The sequence below is a fragment of the Biomphalaria glabrata genome, chromosome 11 (assembly GCF_947242115.1).
Source record: "Biomphalaria glabrata chromosome 11, xgBioGlab47.1, whole genome shotgun sequence".
Classification (NCBI taxonomy): domain Eukaryota; kingdom Metazoa; phylum Mollusca; class Gastropoda; family Planorbidae; genus Biomphalaria; species Biomphalaria glabrata.
The window spans coordinates 23480818-23499170 of record NC_074721.1 but is presented as its reverse complement, the minus strand read 5'-3'; the positions used below and the strand labels follow the sequence as shown (position 1 = coordinate 23499170).

Sequence of the window (18353 nt, the reverse complement as noted above, 5' to 3'; positions counted from 1 at the left end):
GTTTACATGATGGAAGCTACCAGCGAGGCTTGGCCCCTACAGACGTTCGTCCAGATGCTAAGCTCAGTGAGAGAAGCCCTGGTGGTGATAATGAGGACCCATTGAAACCTGACGAAGCCGTTGAGAGACATATCCAAGTCGAGAGATACCAGTCAGGTCCGAACCTAACAGACGTTGGTCCAGCTGCCAAGACTGGAGAGGAAAGTTCTGATGGTGGTAAAGAGAATCCAAGGCAGTCTGACGTTGAAATTGATGGACATTTGAAAGACGAAAGTCATCGACAAGGTCTGAAACCAACAAGTGATCGGCCCGATACTGAGACAAGAGAGAGAGGTCCTGATGGTGGTGAAGAAAGCCGAATGAAGCCTGAAGCCGAAGACGAGGGACCTTTGCATGAGGAGTGTTGCCAACCTGCCCCACGAGCATGCACTCCAGACAAGGCTGAAGATGATGACCTGTTCCACAATCCCCTGTCCTGTGGATTTGAAACCCATCCCAGTCCTTCTCTGAAAAGTCCTATGAAGCCACCTTTTTGGCCAACGATCTTGGTATCCCCAGCCCTTACATCTTATACCTCTCCATGTGTCAAGTGGCTGTCCTCAGTACCGACCGACAAGAGAGCGATGCAACCACAACGTCACTGCAACAAGAGGACGATCAACTGGAGGAAAAGAAGAAGGCGGCGTTTGCGAAGTCCAACGTGCATGGTGATTCTACCAAGAAATAACTGCAGCCACATGAAGACCAACTGGCGGAGAAGAAGAAGGCTACTTTTGTTGAGTGCAACATGGATGACGATGCGACAACGACATCGATGCAACCAGATGAAGGCTAACTGGAGGAGAAGAAGGAAACGTTTTCTGAATTCAACGTGGATGGCGATGAAAGCAAGACGTCCATGCAACCAGGTGAAGGCCAATTGGAGAAGAAGAAGGAAGCGACCATTGCTGACTGCAACATGGATGACTCCGTCAAGCTCAAGAGGCAAGCCAACTGCCACCGATCGACCCCCACCTACAGCGATGAAACTTCACAGCCAATGCCATGATGTTGATTCTGTCCGGGACGGACAGATCTAAGGAGGGGGCAGTGTTATAAACCTGGTGGTGGCACAGATGGGGGTAGTGGTGTGTGTGTAGTCAGCCGACGCAAATCGCCCCAGGCCAGCGCTAGACGAGCGGTCAACCGTGACGAGTTACGACGATCGGCCGAGACGAGTGTCAACAAGAGAGTTCGGGAAGGATCGCCGACGTGAACAGAGCTCAGGGGCGTCACGAGAGTTGTAGTCATCTGACCACCTAGAAACGTCGAGCGGCGTTCGGTCCGGTTCGAGAAGGCCAGTAGGGACCCTATATAAAGTGCGGAGGTGTCGCAGTCAAGGGGTTCAGAAAGCGGGTTTACGACAGGAGTTCAGAACACGGTCGACTACAGCACAGTTCAACGGTGTGGTCCTGTACGGAGCATTACGACGGTTCAGTGCGGAGTACTATCAAGTACAGTTGAGACGGCTGGCGTCTTGATCTTGGTCTGTGATCGAGTCCGACACAACGAGCCTAGTGTGTGAAGTCAGTCCTGAACTGTTGAACCCAGTGCAAGCCCGGAACAAGACGGAGAGACCAGTGCAAGAGTTGATACAGCGGAGAGATATTTGTTATCGCAGAGCTATTTGTACTGTTCTACGTGCTGCCAATTGTACAGTATTGGCTGTTATTTATGGACATTAAACCTTTACGTTATTTTGGAGCCCTGACTTGTCAAGTTCTTTAAGTTGGTGGTGTATGGTGCAGTTTGCAGAGAGCCTGGATAGTGAGATTCGTAACAATACTTTAAATGTAAGGAGTATGTATGTTCCGTATGGAAATCAAAATCGTTTGACCAATCTTGAAGAAACTTTACACAAATGTTCTTAGGGTGCTAACTGGAACCGTGATGTATGTATAGTAGCCCTAAAACAAACTAAAGACCCTCAACTCTATGAAAGTATTGGTATTGGATGAATCAAGGTCATGTTAACCATGTTTAGAATGAGTTTGGAGTTTTTTGTCACATCGGTACACTTTAGGCCATGTCGTGCCCGTAATCCCTAAAAGATTACTCTCCCTTCATACCACAAGAGCTAAATTGTGTTTTAAAACGTCATGTTTTCATCTAAACAGGGGAGGGGGCAGTAGAGTGAAAACGATTAATCTAGTAAGAGTCCTCGCTCCTTTTTATAACTTCTGCTAATGATTGCATTTGGCATTAAAGGAAATTTATAGTATATATAAATTATATTCGTGACAAGATTTTTTTCTATTTTGTTATTTCTTAACTAAACTACAAAAGAAAAATTAATGGTTGTCCGATGGGTGGACCCACCTGGTACAACATTTTTTCATTGTATGCTTACTAATGATAAAATTTGAGATACGAGTTTGATGCGACATACAAATGGGCTCAATTACCAATAAGTAGCATTCAACTAATGTTGTACACGAACTAGGATTTCTCCATAAAAATAGGATCGCCCCCCCCCCACTTAGAGTTTGAGCTTGAGTTTTGAGTATAGGCACATCGGCACAATTTAGGCCCCTCCCTTCCCACCCCACCGAATCGACCAAAATACCAGACAAAAGCTACATAATATAAAAAATTATATAGAAATTGAACTAATTTTGTTCACAAACTATAATTTCTAAATAAAAGTAGGACCACCCCTCCCCCTCAATGGGTTTAGGTGGGAAGGGCAGTAGATGTATTTGCCCCCCCCCAATAGGCTAACAGGGAACAACATAATATAAACATGGATTAAAATATCAATAACATGTTTTAATTATATAGATATTTAATTGATTCTGTTAACAAGCTGTGATTTCTACAAATAAATTGGACCGCCACCCCCACTTGAAAGTTTATGGTGGGGGGGGGGGGATTGATGCCATCGCCACCTCCTTATTCCACCAGGCATTGCTGTTACACCACATGGCCTAAAGTGTGCCGATGTGCCAAAAAACTCAAACTCAAACTTAATAACAAATAAACTATTACTGATAAAGAAATATATACTTCTGTACTTCAGCAGACATAAAAGAAGTACCTCTGTCAGTATGGACATAGGAGGGTAACCCGAATAAGGCGAATAACTCATTTAGGCATTTGACAACAGTAGCAGACGACATATCTGGGCATGCAAAGGCAAAAGGAAACCTAGAAAATTCGTCGATCATGGTAAGTAGATATTTATTGCGTGAGTTGGAAGGGAGAGGTCCCTTAAAGTCCATGCTTATTCTTTCGATTGGCTGAGTGGCTTTGATTAATTGTCCTAGTGGCGGCCTGAAGAATCGAGGTTTAAGTTCAGCACATGACTGGCACTGGTCGATCACTGTTCTGACGTCATTGCAAGAAAAGGGTAAATTTTTTGATCTCACGAAATGTAGCATCCGAGTTACACCAGGGTGACAAAAACTATGTGGAGTAATTTTAGGTCGTTACGTGACATTGCAGATAAGTAGCGAAGTCTGCTGAAAGTGTCAGCAGCTGTGTTCTGTGTACCTGTTCTGTAAACGACGTCGTAGTGAAAGCAGGATAGCTCTAACCTCCACCTTTGGATCTTCTCATTCTTGATCTTGCCTTTATTTTGTCTACAATACATAAAGGACACGAATTGCTGGTCTGTCACACTTTCTCAAAGATTCTACTATTGCATACGCTTCTTTTTGCACTGATGAGTGTCTCCTTTCGCTTTGCGATAGTGTCCGGGAAAAGAAGATTACAGGCGGCCATCTTGGTTAAGTGTAGCTGCTATAGCTATGTCAGAAGCATCTGCCTCCACTGTTAGCGGGCGATTATAATCTATGGTGTAAACAGCGGATTTCTCAAGCTCGTCCTTTAGGTTCTGGAATGCTTGTTTGACTTCCTCAGGGATAGGAAATAGTTTATTTCTAGTTAACAAGCTTATTTTATCTGAGAAATTAGGAATCCATAGAGAATAATAAGCCAGCAGGCCAATTATTCGTTTCTGTTTTCGCAGGTTCGAAGGAGCATTTAATTCCCTCAAGGATCTGAATCTTTCTGGGTCAGGCTTGAGCTGACCTTTAGATATTTTATACCCCAGCAGTCTGACACTATGTGTTCCTATCTCATTTTTAGTTTCGTTGAAGGTAATACCATACTTCTGAGCTACATTGAAAAATCTCTGCAGGTTTCTATCATGAGATTCGGTATCATGTCCACAGATGGTTACATTGTCCACATAAGCGAATGTATTTTCTAGTTGCTCGACTTCGATTATTTTATCTATAGTTCGTTGAGAACAAGCCACTCCATTTGTAACTGCAAAGGGAATTCTTCGAAACTGGTAAAGTCTACCCCCAGCCTCGAAATATGTAAATGGCCTTTCTTCTTCTTTAATCGGCATCTGATGATAGGCATTCTTGAGGTCCACAGTTGTGAAGACAGAAAATTGTGATATCTTCTCTGCTAATTCATCAATTCTTGGCATGGGATAGGCATCTAACAGTGTAAATCTGTTGATCGTCTGACTATAGTCAATAATCATACGTCTTTTGTGCCTCTCATTGGCAGTTATTAGAACCTGAACTTAGAAGGTTCTATTATTTCTTCTTTTAGTAGTCTCTGAATCTCAGCATTAATAAACTTATTGTCCTGTAGTGAGTGTCTGCGCGACTTAGTTGCCACTGGAGTGCACTTTGGAGATAAGTTATTAAAAAGACTAGGCGCCTCTACTTTAGCTGGTCTAAGAGTGCTTAAACACAGAGGTGGTCTCTTTCCACTAAAGGGAATCTGTAGATTCTCGTGTAGGCTTATGAAATCTAAGCCTAGAATTACACATATGAACACAATCCATCTAAAAGTGACAGTTTAATATTTTCATATGTTTCATCTTTGAGTTGAATGGTAGGAAAGATATGGCATTCAGTAACTCGAGACAACTGAGTAGAAGCCATAAATATTCTGTCCACGGAGGGTTTTGTCGGCCATTTGTGACTCCTGGCAACTCGTGCTGATACATAACTCTCACAACTTCCAGTGTCTATCAGGGCTTTAAGTGGCAACCCATTGAGAATAATCAAGGAGTTTGATTTTCCTAGTCCTAAAGAGTGCAACGTAACGAGGGCAAAGGCTGTAGATTTTCTTGATTTGCAAGATCTTTGAAAATGTCCCTTCTTGCCACACAGATGACATGTGGCTTCACGTGCGGGATTTCACTAAGAGGATGTCTTCCCCTGCGGAGTTTTTGAAGAAAGGCGTCAATACTTTAAGACCCTGTTCCTGTCTACACGTGGCTAACTTGTGCCTTGCGAATTCTTCATTCTTAGGCTGAACATAGATGTTATTTAGTGACTGAATGCACTTATCATCTGGTACACCGATGGTGAAATGTAGTTTATTAATAGCTTCTTGTTATCTACATTTTCTATAGTAATTACAGACAAAACGTTTTAAAGGTTTCGTACCAGTGCAGCCACTTTTCTGATGCTTGAGTTGCGGTAGGTTCAACATGAAACCTTTCCGGTTTAGATAGATTCAGTGTAATAAATTGTCGTACTTTAAAAATAACTAAACCATGTTACATTCAAAGCTTTATTTCACTGAATGACAAACAACTACACACATAGTAAAGATCACAACACAAAATAAGGTCAGTACACAGTCTAACGAATGTCTAACAAATGTAAACAAACACTAGGGGCGACAATCAAATAAGCAAATTCACGACAGCCGTCATCAATACGAGCCAGTTATCGAGTGTTCATAGACACTGGTGCACCGAGTGAGTTTATTTAGCATTTCATTTAAAGAATTAATTCCATATGACATCAAAGAAAAACAAAATCCACTACGTCACACGGCCTAGTTAGACTAAAAAAGACCTTCATCAATACAAGCAATATTTCGAGGGTTCATAGACATTGGTGCATGGTGAAATAATATTTTTCATTTCTCTTCTAGTTTTCGAGATCTCAGTGAGACAGACGGACATTTTGCACAAACCTAATAGCGGCTTTTCCCCTTACGTCGCCGCTAAATATCATTTCAAATGACTTCAGAGGGAAAAAAAGTTTTCACTAAGTCACACGGCCTAGTTAGGCTAAAAATGTCTTTTAGCCCGTGAATTCTAGTAGGGCCTATAAATTTTACTTATCTGCTCCCCCCCCTCCTCTTATCTACCTCCAGCCCACAAAAGAGTTAGTCTTACATACAATCTCTGACTTTTCCTCGGCTGCTCATTATTTAATAGACCTCTTTTAGACCATAACTCCATCCCATACACTCAAACACCCGCTTTCGCACGTTTTAGCCAGAAAATTAAATGAAGTGTAAGCTAGAAATGCGTTTTTAAACAATTACATAGAGTTAAAATGTTTTTCATAAAATATCCGAAACAACCGATTTTTGCCATGTGTTAGCAAGAAAGTTAATTGTTCTATATTGTTATAAGTTTCGAGTTGGTGCGGATAGGGGTAATAGTGTGTCTGTCGTCAGCCGACAAGAATCGCCCCAGGCCAGCGCTAGAGGAGCGGTCAACCAGTTCGGGAAAGCATTTGTGTTGTGAGTACTTCTCAGGCCAGCCACGTCAGATATTGTCAGGTGACCACCCAGAAGAGTCGAGCGATATTCCGTCCGGTTCTAGAAGGCCGTTAGGGACTCTAAGAGCGAAGGTACCATTCGAGTCAGTCACAACTTTTCGATCTACGTTCAGTACGTTAGGACAGAGTTCAAATAGGTCCAGAGAAGCCAGTAAAGTTCTTGCTACAGTTGATTACGGCGGCTCAGGTATCCACGGCAGAACATTTGTACAGTCAGTGTTACGTGCTGCACATTGTACAGTATTGGCTGTGATTAATTGGACATTAAAGTTGGAGACCTGTCAAGTTCTTTGAATGGATAGTGAGAATCGTTACAATATAATAGAAGAGCAATTTCAAACAGTCATTTGGCCTTAGTGGAATTTCCATTGGAAGATCAAAATAATCTTTCTTTGTCAAATAAATTTTAGAGATGATTGGTCAAAAAAATTTAAGTGGTAATATAAGTCCATTTCTTTTTCAAAACAAAATCCGGAAATTATTTTCTGATAAAACGTCTTTTGTGATTTTTCAGTAAGAAAATTCTAAAGAGCAATTTTCAACAATCGTTTGTAGTAAATGACTTTCTCCTTTTAAAACCCTGAACAACCTATTATCGATATTTTGTAAAATAAGTCATAAGTTGAAATCCGGAATAATTTTATATCGAAAATTAATTGTATTGTATTAAGTTGAAAGTATTGCTAGATATGTACTTGTGGAATTTCATTTTAATACAATACACATCTGTATCCTTCAAAATCTGTATGGTCTACTACTTGACCATGTGATTAACACCCCACAATTCAACTGTGGAATCTTGTCTCTCACGTGAAACATCATGAGCATGAATATACCATGTACTTTGTGTTTCCCAACTAATACATTCACAATAGCTATAAATAATGTGACAGTAAATGACACCTAGGATCTTTCTATAGTATCTTAGCTCTATTGCTAGGATACTCTTATTGAGAAGTGCATTCAGCGTCCAAGATTCGCATGGATATGTGAATGTGGCCGTGACCACTTTTGTCTGTCCAGATTGTTTTGAGATTGTTTTGAGTTTTCCAAGTGCTGCTGTAGACTGTGCAATTCTGGCGGGAGTACTTACAAAAAATATCTGATTATTAAATTTTTTTTAGGGGTCTAGTTTAGAATAATGTTGACGTGGCTGTCAAGCTACTGGACGAAAGTCGGTGCGTAAAACGTCGATAAAAAATATGCGTGACGTTTACATACAAAGTGAATTCTTAGAAGAGATAGAGAATCACGGGGCTAAATGTTTGTTTACGATTGGTGAATGAGGTCCATTAACATTTATATCTGTTGTGAACTTTTGTTATACATTTAACACATTAAGACCTATCTGTTTAAAACTTTTTTAGATCAGCTTGTCATTTTAGCTCTCGTGCTCATGTTTTTAACAGCGCCTTCAGCATACATTTTGTTTGTTAACAGTGCTCTGTAAAATAAATTATTATTATTATGATGATATTAATAATACCATATATCAGTGATGCACAACCTAATTCGACATGCGGGCCATTTTAATTTCCGACACTCGTGTCGCTGGCCACATGACCAAAAATGTACAAAACGAAATGAAATTGGCCTGAATTTTTTAAAATTAGAAACGTGTGGATCTAGTCCTTACATTAATTCATGGGCTAGTGGAAGTTTATCTTTACCTTTTTTTTTTAAGCGTTTGAAACTGGCTTCATTTCTGAGATTAAAGTTGAGCAACGTTGTAGTGAGCTAACAAAGGACTCGTTTACTTGTCTCTTTTTGGTCAATATTCTCATACATCCTCCAATCTCTAGGGGTTGTTTTTTATTCGCGGCTCAAACCAAGAATGCCGTTATATTCAATTTAAACTGCCGTTTATATGTTATTATTTTTTCTTAAATAGTCGCACTTTCTTTACAAATCAAACATTTTGGCTTATTACAATGTTCCACAAAAAATTAAAAGATACATTCATTTTTCTTGGTAGATTCTAAATTCAGAGTTCACTTGTAGTTTCTTCGGCTCTCCTATTTCATAAATATATAATGGTACCAATCCATCAGAGAAAAATTCAGGGCCCTAACGTAGGTAAAGATACATTTTAAAAATCTTTTTATATTAGAACAATTTGTACCGATGCTTCGGCGGGCCGGATGAAATCACGCCGCGGGCCGGATCTGGTCGTCGGGCCGTATTTTGAGCATCACTGCCATTTATTATTAAGAGATACAGTAAATACATTTATGTATTGTTTTAGAAGTGGGGAATAGATTTGATATTACCTGAATTAGTTTTCTCTTTATCTTATACAGAGATTGAAACACAGATTGGTATGGTTGTGATGTTGTGGAAGTATAGGTACTATCTGACATTGAGTTAGGACAACTCGTCTTGCTTTCAGCGCTCTCTAAAATGTTATCTGCAGTTGTCTCCCTTCCTTTCCTGCTCATTGCGCTTTTGTTAGCTCTAGTAGGTAGTAAAGGGAATCCAAGATCTGATGTGTCTTCAAGATATGCAATTTCAGAGTCGAGGCTTTTTTTAGTAGTTTGAAGAAGTATCTATGGAATGAAGTCGAATAGAACACAAAAGAAACATTCTAAACTAGTATAAAAAAAGATATTGAGACTAATCAGAAACATACATTAACTACAAAAAATTTTTCAAATCAGGGGCAATTTTGCAACCATTGGCATAAGGGTAAGTAGCTGGACGTAAGCTTTGTCTGCATCAGATGTGAGAAAACATGCAGGTCGAAACTGAGTTTGCGTGGCCATGTTTAAACAGTGCACCCAACTTTAATCTTCGGAATTGAAGCTATTGATAAAATGATGATTGTGATAAAAATAAAGTTTTTAAAGATTTTTTACATTTGACTGTCACAGAGAAGATACAAGACACCGATCACAAAAAACAGACAACAAAACTCCTTTGTACCCCTAGCAATCAAATCATTAACTACAGTCCAACTATCTAGCAGAAATATTTCACATGTGTAGTTGAAGTGAAACTGTTCGTTAGTTTTAGTTCTAATGTCTTGTTATATGTAATGCACAAAGTGTAAGAGTTCCTCATGGAAATAAGATATATATATATATATGCATATCATATCATATCATATAATATCAGGGCCGGTCTTAGGCCACTGCAACCTATGCGGCTGCAGTGCGCCCCGCACTTTCATAGGCCCCCCGTGCGAATTCTAGGTGTTAAAATTAAAATGATTAAAATTAAACCATTTTAACTTCTTATTAAGTTAAAAACTAAAGGGCATTGTCATGTTTCATTTAATACAAATGTGAATTTTAACCAAAACAAGAAGTTTAAATACTTAATTTATTTTAATAGTCATAGGCATACAAATATAGATCTAAATCTATCTCGACCTCTTTTAAAAAACAACAACGATAATTTGCTACTATATGTAAAAGGCAGATCTGAATGTTTATCGGCTTTTTGTTGGAAAACTACTATCTACTGTAGATGGCGCGTAAAGTTAAGTTGACTGTGATTTTGTTCTTAGTAAAATATCGAATTTATTTTCTAATACAATATCTTAATTTTCACTTATTATCCTTATCCCTACCCAAACTGGACCCCGCGAAATCCGTTTCGCATAGGGCCACTCAATCTGTAGGACCGGCCCTGTATAATATCATTTCTTATCATCTTTCTCTCTCTCTCTCTCTCTCTCTGTATATATAAATGTATATATATATGTATATATATATATATATATATATATATATATAATGAGATAAATACCTCTGTAACCTTTGTCTGTAGATTTAGAGATGCGTTGAGTGTAGCAAAGTTTTTTTGTAAACTCGTTAGTTCAACGTTCTGATTAGACTTGACTTCTGTAACACTTCTCAACTCAGAATGATTCAATTGCAGTGTTGGTTGGGATAGATGATTTGAGTTTTTGTGAACATCCGTTTCATGAGGCAATGTAGGGAAAAAAACATGATTCACCTTAACACCCACTGGAGTGAGTTTCGGAATTTTGTGTGCGTAAGTTACAGAAGTAGATTTGACGTCTGTTGCCGTAGGTTCAATCTTTTCTTTTGGGAAAAGAGGCATAGCTTCCAATAGTCTTTTTGGTTCACAAGATTTGACTTCATCACTTGCTGAACTTTGATTCACACATTCGACCTTGTATGGCTCCAATACCATCTGACTCAGATTTTTCTTAGATTTAGCTTTTAGTATTTTTCTATTATCTCTTGGCACACGAGCAATCGCTTTAATTTCTGTGTTTGACCAACAAGATTCATCTTTGCAAACAGAAGTTATTAACTTAGGGGATGAACTGTGCATATATAATACTTCGGATTGTTGGCCAGCACATTCGATGTTATTTGGTTCCAGCTCAGTTTTACTTTCCTTCGCTTTCAGTATTTTGTTATTTTCATTTAGAATAGAAACTGCTTCAGTTTTTACCATTGGATCACAAAATTCCGATTTGTAAATCTCACTAACAACAGGAGAGATTCCTTTTGGTAGCGTTGTATACAATTTGTCAGAGAATCCTGATTGTTGGTTTATGTTTTCCACGTGACATGTCTTCAGTGCCGTTTGTATCAAAGTGCTCCTACGTTTTGCATGTAAAATCTTTCTAGCATTTTTGTCTTTTGGTACTTGAAAAGTGTCAGTAACGTTATTCTGTTGTTCTATTGTTTGAGCTGATGATACTTTAGTTTCTCTTGTCTTTATACTTCTAACTGCTTTTGTTTTTCCTGTATTCTCTTTTATTGATTCAGTTTTCTGATTATTACTTATAGTAGCATGGGGTGAATTTTCAATGAAGCTTTTGCATTCATCCACTCTGACCTGAGTAGTGTGTAACTCATTTTTAGATGTTTTCGGTGAAGGGCTATTTAATGTTGGCGACTCGCTACTATCACATAGTTTAATGGAAACATCAAGTTCATTGTTTAAAGTTTTCAGCTGAAACTTACCGCATTTTTTCTTCTTTTTCTTTAATTTCTTTGTGACCTTTGTATCGACCACTTCACTGTGCGCCGCTTGATGTTTATTAGTTAGCTCTTCACTAAGTGACATACATTTTTTGTTGGGTTTATTTCTTTTCCTTTTGACTTTTCTTAAATCTGTACAATCTTTTCCACACTGATCGGGATCTAGATTTGTCTCTGAAATGTCGTTATGTTCAATGATAGATTCATTTATTGCATGTTCCTGAACACAAGTAGCGGCCTTGAAGTCAGACTGTGAACTTATCCCATTTTCAGTTAATCTTTCAAGTAGTAAAATATTATTGTTCATTGGCTGTGCATTTCTTTTCACTGCTTCTTTTGAAGGTGATGTAGACAATACCACAATATCCGACAGATCTAAGAGAGAATGTTCATGAGTTGGCAAACTTGCGCTGGCAAGTTCCCATTCTTCGTCAGATGACATAATCACAAGGGAATCTAATAAAAGAGTGAAAAAAAGTGTTAGTTTGATAATGCCTTTAGTAACAAAGGTATAAACCAGAATAAGAAAACAGCTCTATACAATTTCAATATAGGCCTATATAAAAAAAAATACATCTCTATCTATTTAAATATACGGGACATGCCACTCATTGATGATCTATCACAAAATCTTGAGGACCGTCAACAGATTTGCATGACATTGATGTACTCTAGTTTCTCTTGCCTTGGAAGTGCACAACAAGAAATGGTTTCACAGATTCGCAATCTAAGCGCGGACAACAACGATCTTAACGCGAGCCTAGTAATGACCATTTGTATTTATTTGTTGGAATTTCTCAAATGGCTGCAAGTATAATTGTAAAGATTTTAAAGCACCAAATATACTTTCTTCCGTTTTGTAAGCAGTAATGCGTTACTCAACAGTGTAGATAAAAGTGTATATAAAAACATTCAGACATTTTCGTCCGTAAATACGAAATAGCTTCAGGATTGCTTTTAGGGATGGTAGGGGATGAGACGGGGCAAAAAGACAACAACCAAAAAGCAATCTAGAGCCTATCCAATATTTCAACATAAGCTGTAGGCTACTAGAATTAGAGTCCAAGCCAAAATGACTTATAATTAGCCCACTGTTTTTCCCTAACTTTTTCTTTAACGGAACACTTCGCACATTCGGAAAATTTAGCTGAACCCTTTTTTTGTAGGATTTTTTCTTCAATTTTTAAAGATTAAACCATATTCCATATTCTAAATAAAGCTTTTTTTTTTCAAGCATAAAACCAAAAAAAAAAAAAAAAATGAGAGCTATAATATAAACATATATTTTAACAAGGTTACAAAGAGTTTGAGTTTTTGGCACATCGGCACAATTTAGGCCATGTCGTGCCCGTAATCCTTTCACTGCAATATCACCGTATTCTAAAAATGTTTGAAGGTCATTTATATAAAACTTTTTTCTACGGGATCATGGGGGTGGGAGAGGTGAATATGTAGGACCCGCTTTTTGAAAAATGTGGGCTTTCCATATAAAAGGTTTGGAGAATTACCTGCCCAAGAATCGGATGTCATAGGTGAACATTCTCTTGCCTCAGCAGTATGTAGTGAGTCTTGTTGAACAGTGAACTCGGAACTAACGCCAAGCACGTTCTTCTCTTGGCTCATGTAAACAAATGTATAGACTCCAGACTTTAAAGACTGAAACAAAAACAAATAGTTTGCTAAACATGATAAAATAGATCTAGATTCAACGAATTATACATGGAAACTCCATAATTCACAGATTTATTTTGACCAACACAGTGGTAAACTTGCGATTTGTAATTTTGTAATTTTGGTGACATAGGCACTAGTCAAATCATTTAGTTTCTCGGTTTATTGGAAAACAGTTAATAGTCTTTTCCGTAAATTAACCTCGAATAAAACAGATTAAATACCAAGTAAATATAAAAAATACATAAAAAAAACAACAAAGCTTATATTGACAGGTATTCCATCAATAATTTTAAAACAATCATGTAACTAATTTTTATAACAAAGCTTATATTGACTACTCCGTCTCTATGTCTGTCAGTCTGTCTGGGTGGAATCTTTTGCACTTTTTCCCACTTCAATTCTCAGATGCACTTGAATAGTACAGTGGCCAAAAACGATGACATAGTATGGTCCACTAAAGTGATGGGACCATAGCGCACTGAGCATGCTATATATGTAATAAGCATTAAACATTAATTATAGGATTGGTTCAGAATATTTTTATACCATTTCACTCAATGTAAGCTATGTATTTTTTTACTTTTTAATAGATCTAAACCAAAGGTCTTCAAAGGAAAAAGGGGGGGGGGCTAGCGCCACAGTGGGGCGTTTTCCTGAAATTGGGGGACTCTTGGAGCCATAGAGGCGGTAGGGGTGCGATAGGCACAATAGGGGCGGTAAGGGGGCGCTGACATAAAGGGGGAAAAAAGAACTAAAGGTAAACTGAAAAAAAACAACAAAATTTCCTAAAAAATTAAAGCTGGCAAACTAAATAGACCAATTATAGTTAGCTTGCTTATAATTTATGAACAGAAACAACGTTAGAAATTGTGTTCGGAAATCCCATTTTCTATTTTAAAATTCTTAATCTGTTTTTCTATCTGTTTCGTATCTATTGTCCTTAGATCTTGCGCGCCTAAACGTTTATGATTTGAAAAACAGTTTAGGTAATACGCCTTCTGATTATAGTTATGTCTACATATGCTAATATATTGATATGTAAATGTTAATTTAAAAAATAAACTTTTAAGCTAACATTCAAATAGAATAATTTAACTATTTGTTTAAAACAAAAACATTAACAAAGTGTTAATACGAAAAATCGCTGATATGTAAAAGAGAATTTACTGTAGTTTTAGTGAGTTGCCACTAGATAAAAAGTATTCCAATGTTTTACTTTGAATGATTGCATTTTCAGATGAGGTTATGAAACCAAATCGGCTTCACGAACATATAGCAATATCCAAAAATAATTTGAGAATATTTATGAACAATAATAAAAATCTACTATTCAAACAATATTAAAACAAATAAAAAACAGCAAAGCAGGATATGTTTCAGTGGCCTTTTAGGAAAATGCATAGCTTTTATTTGTAAGTCTTATTATATTGTTTGAAAATTGATTAAAACTAAATTAAAAAAAATTCAAAACATATCTGTGGCAGAAAAAAGACTTTTTTTCTGTTAGCGATGAAATATTATTTCAAAAATTGTCTAGTTATGTAGCTTATGACGACATATAAGGAACCATCAGTGGTTGGACGCTACAATGGCTTCATAAGTAATACAGAATAAAGAACAGATCTATCCACTATTCACCTTGTGAGTTATGATACACATTCAAAATCTTGTTACAATTTTAGCCCGAAATTTCATTTCTATTTGAATCTTATTATAACAATTTTAAATAAAATACAAACCCATGCCTAAATAAGAGCATCTTGTGAAACAAATGATGAGCAACATGTTAAACTCTTGTAAACTGAAGTTCGCTGGATTTCGAAAGGCGTTTGTTATTGCTCGTTTTGTTAAGCTCTTAAATACCATTTTGGAATTTTTTATTTTTTTTTGAGAAACAGGAGGATTCAATGGTTGGCGATGACTTAAAGCAGGCTAAAAAGAAAATTTGTTTTACACAAATAAATGAAACCAGCCTCCGACTGCAGAAATCATTTATTATATCATTTTCTCTTTTATAGAGATATTAAATCTATTTTAAAGAGTTTTACAATCTCACATAACTTGTTTGTTGACAAAAAAATTACTGCCTAAGGACATCGATGTCTATGCAATTCATCTAACAACGCTCTATAAAGAAATGACGATTCGCTTCTAGGATGTAAAGAAATAAAAAAAATATTTAAATGGCTAATTGAGTTGCAGGAAGAAATAGATTTACAAAATAAAATTATTTCTTTAGAAAAAAAGAATGTTACCATAGCAGCCATGGCAGACATTTGGCTGCACTTCAATGTTTCAGTAAAATTCCAAAACTGTGGTCGAAAACGGAATTATAGTGGGTAACAAACTTAATGAATAAGCAAAGAAATATGGATGTAGCCACTAGAGGAGACTTTCACCTTGCTTTGGCTAATTTAAAGCTTGAAATTTCTCATTTGTAAGATGGCAGGAGGCACATGGTTCCCATTAGCTTATTTTCATTTTGTAATGAATTCAGCAATAATAATGTTTTATATGAAAAATAAAACTAAATTTAAAATTACATTAAAAACAGTTAGCCCTAATAATTAATAATTTTAAAAGGGATTTCTTAGGATTTGAAAGAAAATCATGACAATGAGATTAATTTTTTTTTTATAATCACTGCAAATTATTTATATATTATAGCTTTTATATAGCGCTACTTTCATGCTCAGAGCGCTTTTGGTCCAATCTTATTTGTGGACCAGTGGGGGGGAGGGGGTATCTAGGAGTTGATATTCCGTGCTGCCTTTAGGCGCTCAGTAAACATAACTCTGCCCGAGTCGGGTGTCGAACCTCGAGCCCCCTTCTAGGGTTAGGTAGCCAAGCCAAGCCACGTTCAAGCGCCCTCTCGACCACGCTTCCCACATATTTGACATAATTTTTGTATAATGATAATAATGGCAATGCCTTCGATTCTGAAGATTAAGGCTGAGTACAGTGCTTTACATAACTACGCAAACTCAGTTGCGACCTTCATATTTTCCCGAAATTTCTGGCAGACAAAGCCGTTTTCTTTCCGTCTTTTGCGCCTGTCTTCAATAATGGCTTTTCTTTGAGTCTCACATGTTTGTCCAGCAGCTTTTGTGAGAGCTTTCCAACTGTACTTTCCTCTATGCCAGTGAGGGCGAAATGGCGACTGATTGGATCTTCAAAACGATTACGGGGGCACCTCTGTAACTCCGTCCTTCTCTAAGCTAGCCAAAGAAGATCGCCTTAGGCATGCGGTCGTCTCCCATGCGGAATAAGTGTTATTGACAGCTTACAAATTAATAAGTAAATGACATTTTGTTCAAAGTTCCCTTCTCACGCTTCTTCATAAGTGTTTTACTTAGAGGCGCTGGCGGATTTTTTAAAAGGGGCCGGTAGACCAAAAAGGTTGAAGACCACTGATCTAGACTAACAAGAATAATTTTGTGTGATTGGAAATATGTTCATTTATTTATTTTTTTATTATAGTATGCTCAGTGCACTAAGCCGACGTGCTGTTCACGTACTTATAAAAAATGAAGGTCTTCTTAGTCAATTGTTAGTTACAAGTCTATCCGGAACTTAGGACATTTTCAAAGTTTCAACTTGATCCGAGCATGGGCAGAGGGAGAAATAACCGTTGTCAAATTGGACGTTAATTTTGTTTCCGAGCATAAATATATCTTAGTAATAAAATTGATTTATAATACTTTTTCTTTTATTTTTAATTTTGAGCTAAATCATATATTTATTTCAGTTATTAGAACCTAAATGATTTAGAAAAGATAGTAAAACCTTCAAATGCTTCAATGAGTTATTTTTTTAAATTGCCCAGACTCCGCCCTAAGGGCGCCCGTTTGGGCCAACGTTCATCCCACAAATGGGGCCCATGTGTTAATCCTTTTCAGGCCCCTCAATGTTTACCCATACTGGCCTCATCAGGGTTCCATCAGGGCTTTATCAGCCCCCCCCCCCTGATTGCGCCCAGGCTTTTCCCTTAAGGACCCCATTTGGGCTTTCATTAATTCCCCCCAACAAGTCCCCTTACTGGCCCCACACGGATTTCACAAGGTGATTTTCTGGGCCTCTGACTGAGCCCAATCTCAGCCATAAGATTCTAGATCTAGATTTTAAATCTACTCATCTAGAGAGTTCTAGATCTCGTCTAGATCTAGATCTATAGATCTAAATTCTATATCTATAGATTCTGATCTAGATTCTACTTCTTCTTCTTCCTCGTTCTCATTTTTATGTTGGAGTGTTCAGATGACTAGAGTCACTAGACCAATAAATGAGATGAACTGCGCAGTGGTTTCAAAATCAAGGAGCTCTCCATATAGTTTTCTCTCTGTTGGGGTGTTTTGGGTCCAGTGTCTTGTTTGGGCTCTTGGTAAAGGATGCAGTTTTGAAGGACATTGTCAGCATTCTCTGGTGACACTTCATATTGGCAGATTTCACTGGTTCCAATTTTGAGCTTCCGGAACATATGTTGTCTCATTCTGTTGTGTCTGGTTCTGAGTCAAAAGATTAGACGTTGATTTTGTCGGGATAGCTTTTAATAGGCTTCATCTTTCTTGTGATTCGGACGAGAGCGTGTCCATTTCTCATTTATTTTATTCACTATTAGTTTCTTCATTTCTTCTGGATAGAGTGCTATGTTTAATTGTGTGTTTGTTCTCTCACACTTGGCGAGTGATTCTAGAGAGTTCTAGAGCAAGCATAGATCCAGAGTCTAGATATAGAATTCTAGAGCTATTCTTTATAGATCTAGTCTTGATCTAGTCTGAATCTAATTGCTGGATTAAGTTGGCCTATTTACCAATGGCCACATAGGCTACTGCCTAAGACACGAAAATACACCAGCTAAAAAGCAGAAATTACTAGGATGTAGATCTAGCAGTGGAAGATGGATTGATGAATATAGATGTTTCATAGCATAAGAATACCCTATTCTAAATAAATAACATTGCTGCCTCTAATTTTATATCTAAACTTGTAATCACTGAGAATAGACTATTGATTTAGATGTAGATCTCAAAACTTGATCTAGTCTAGTCGATATAGATCTACTTGTACGCTGGTAGATGGACACAGTAGCCTACATTGATCCGTGCTGTTCTTAGGTGATAGGTTG

General features: G+C 37.5%; 1 protein-coding gene across 3 annotated transcripts in view; it reads right to left on the bottom strand.

Annotated features, from left to right (window-relative positions):
* LOC106066635 (uncharacterized) overlaps window positions 1-18353 on the bottom strand; it is a 57061-nt gene that overhangs the window by 23598 nt on the left and 15110 nt on the right. For all 3 annotated transcript variants that reach the window (XM_056045806.1, XM_056045804.1, XM_056045805.1), the window contains 3 exons: window positions 13063-13210; window positions 10341-12010; window positions 8861-9136 (listed from right to left, as the gene is read on the bottom strand). In XM_056045806.1, the coding sequence (XP_055901781.1) occupies window positions 8861-9136; window positions 10341-12010; window positions 13063-13177 (2061 nt within the window). In that variant the 5' untranslated portion in view covers window positions 13178-13210. The remainder of the gene's footprint in view (window positions 1-8860; window positions 9137-10340; window positions 12011-13062; window positions 13211-18353) is intronic.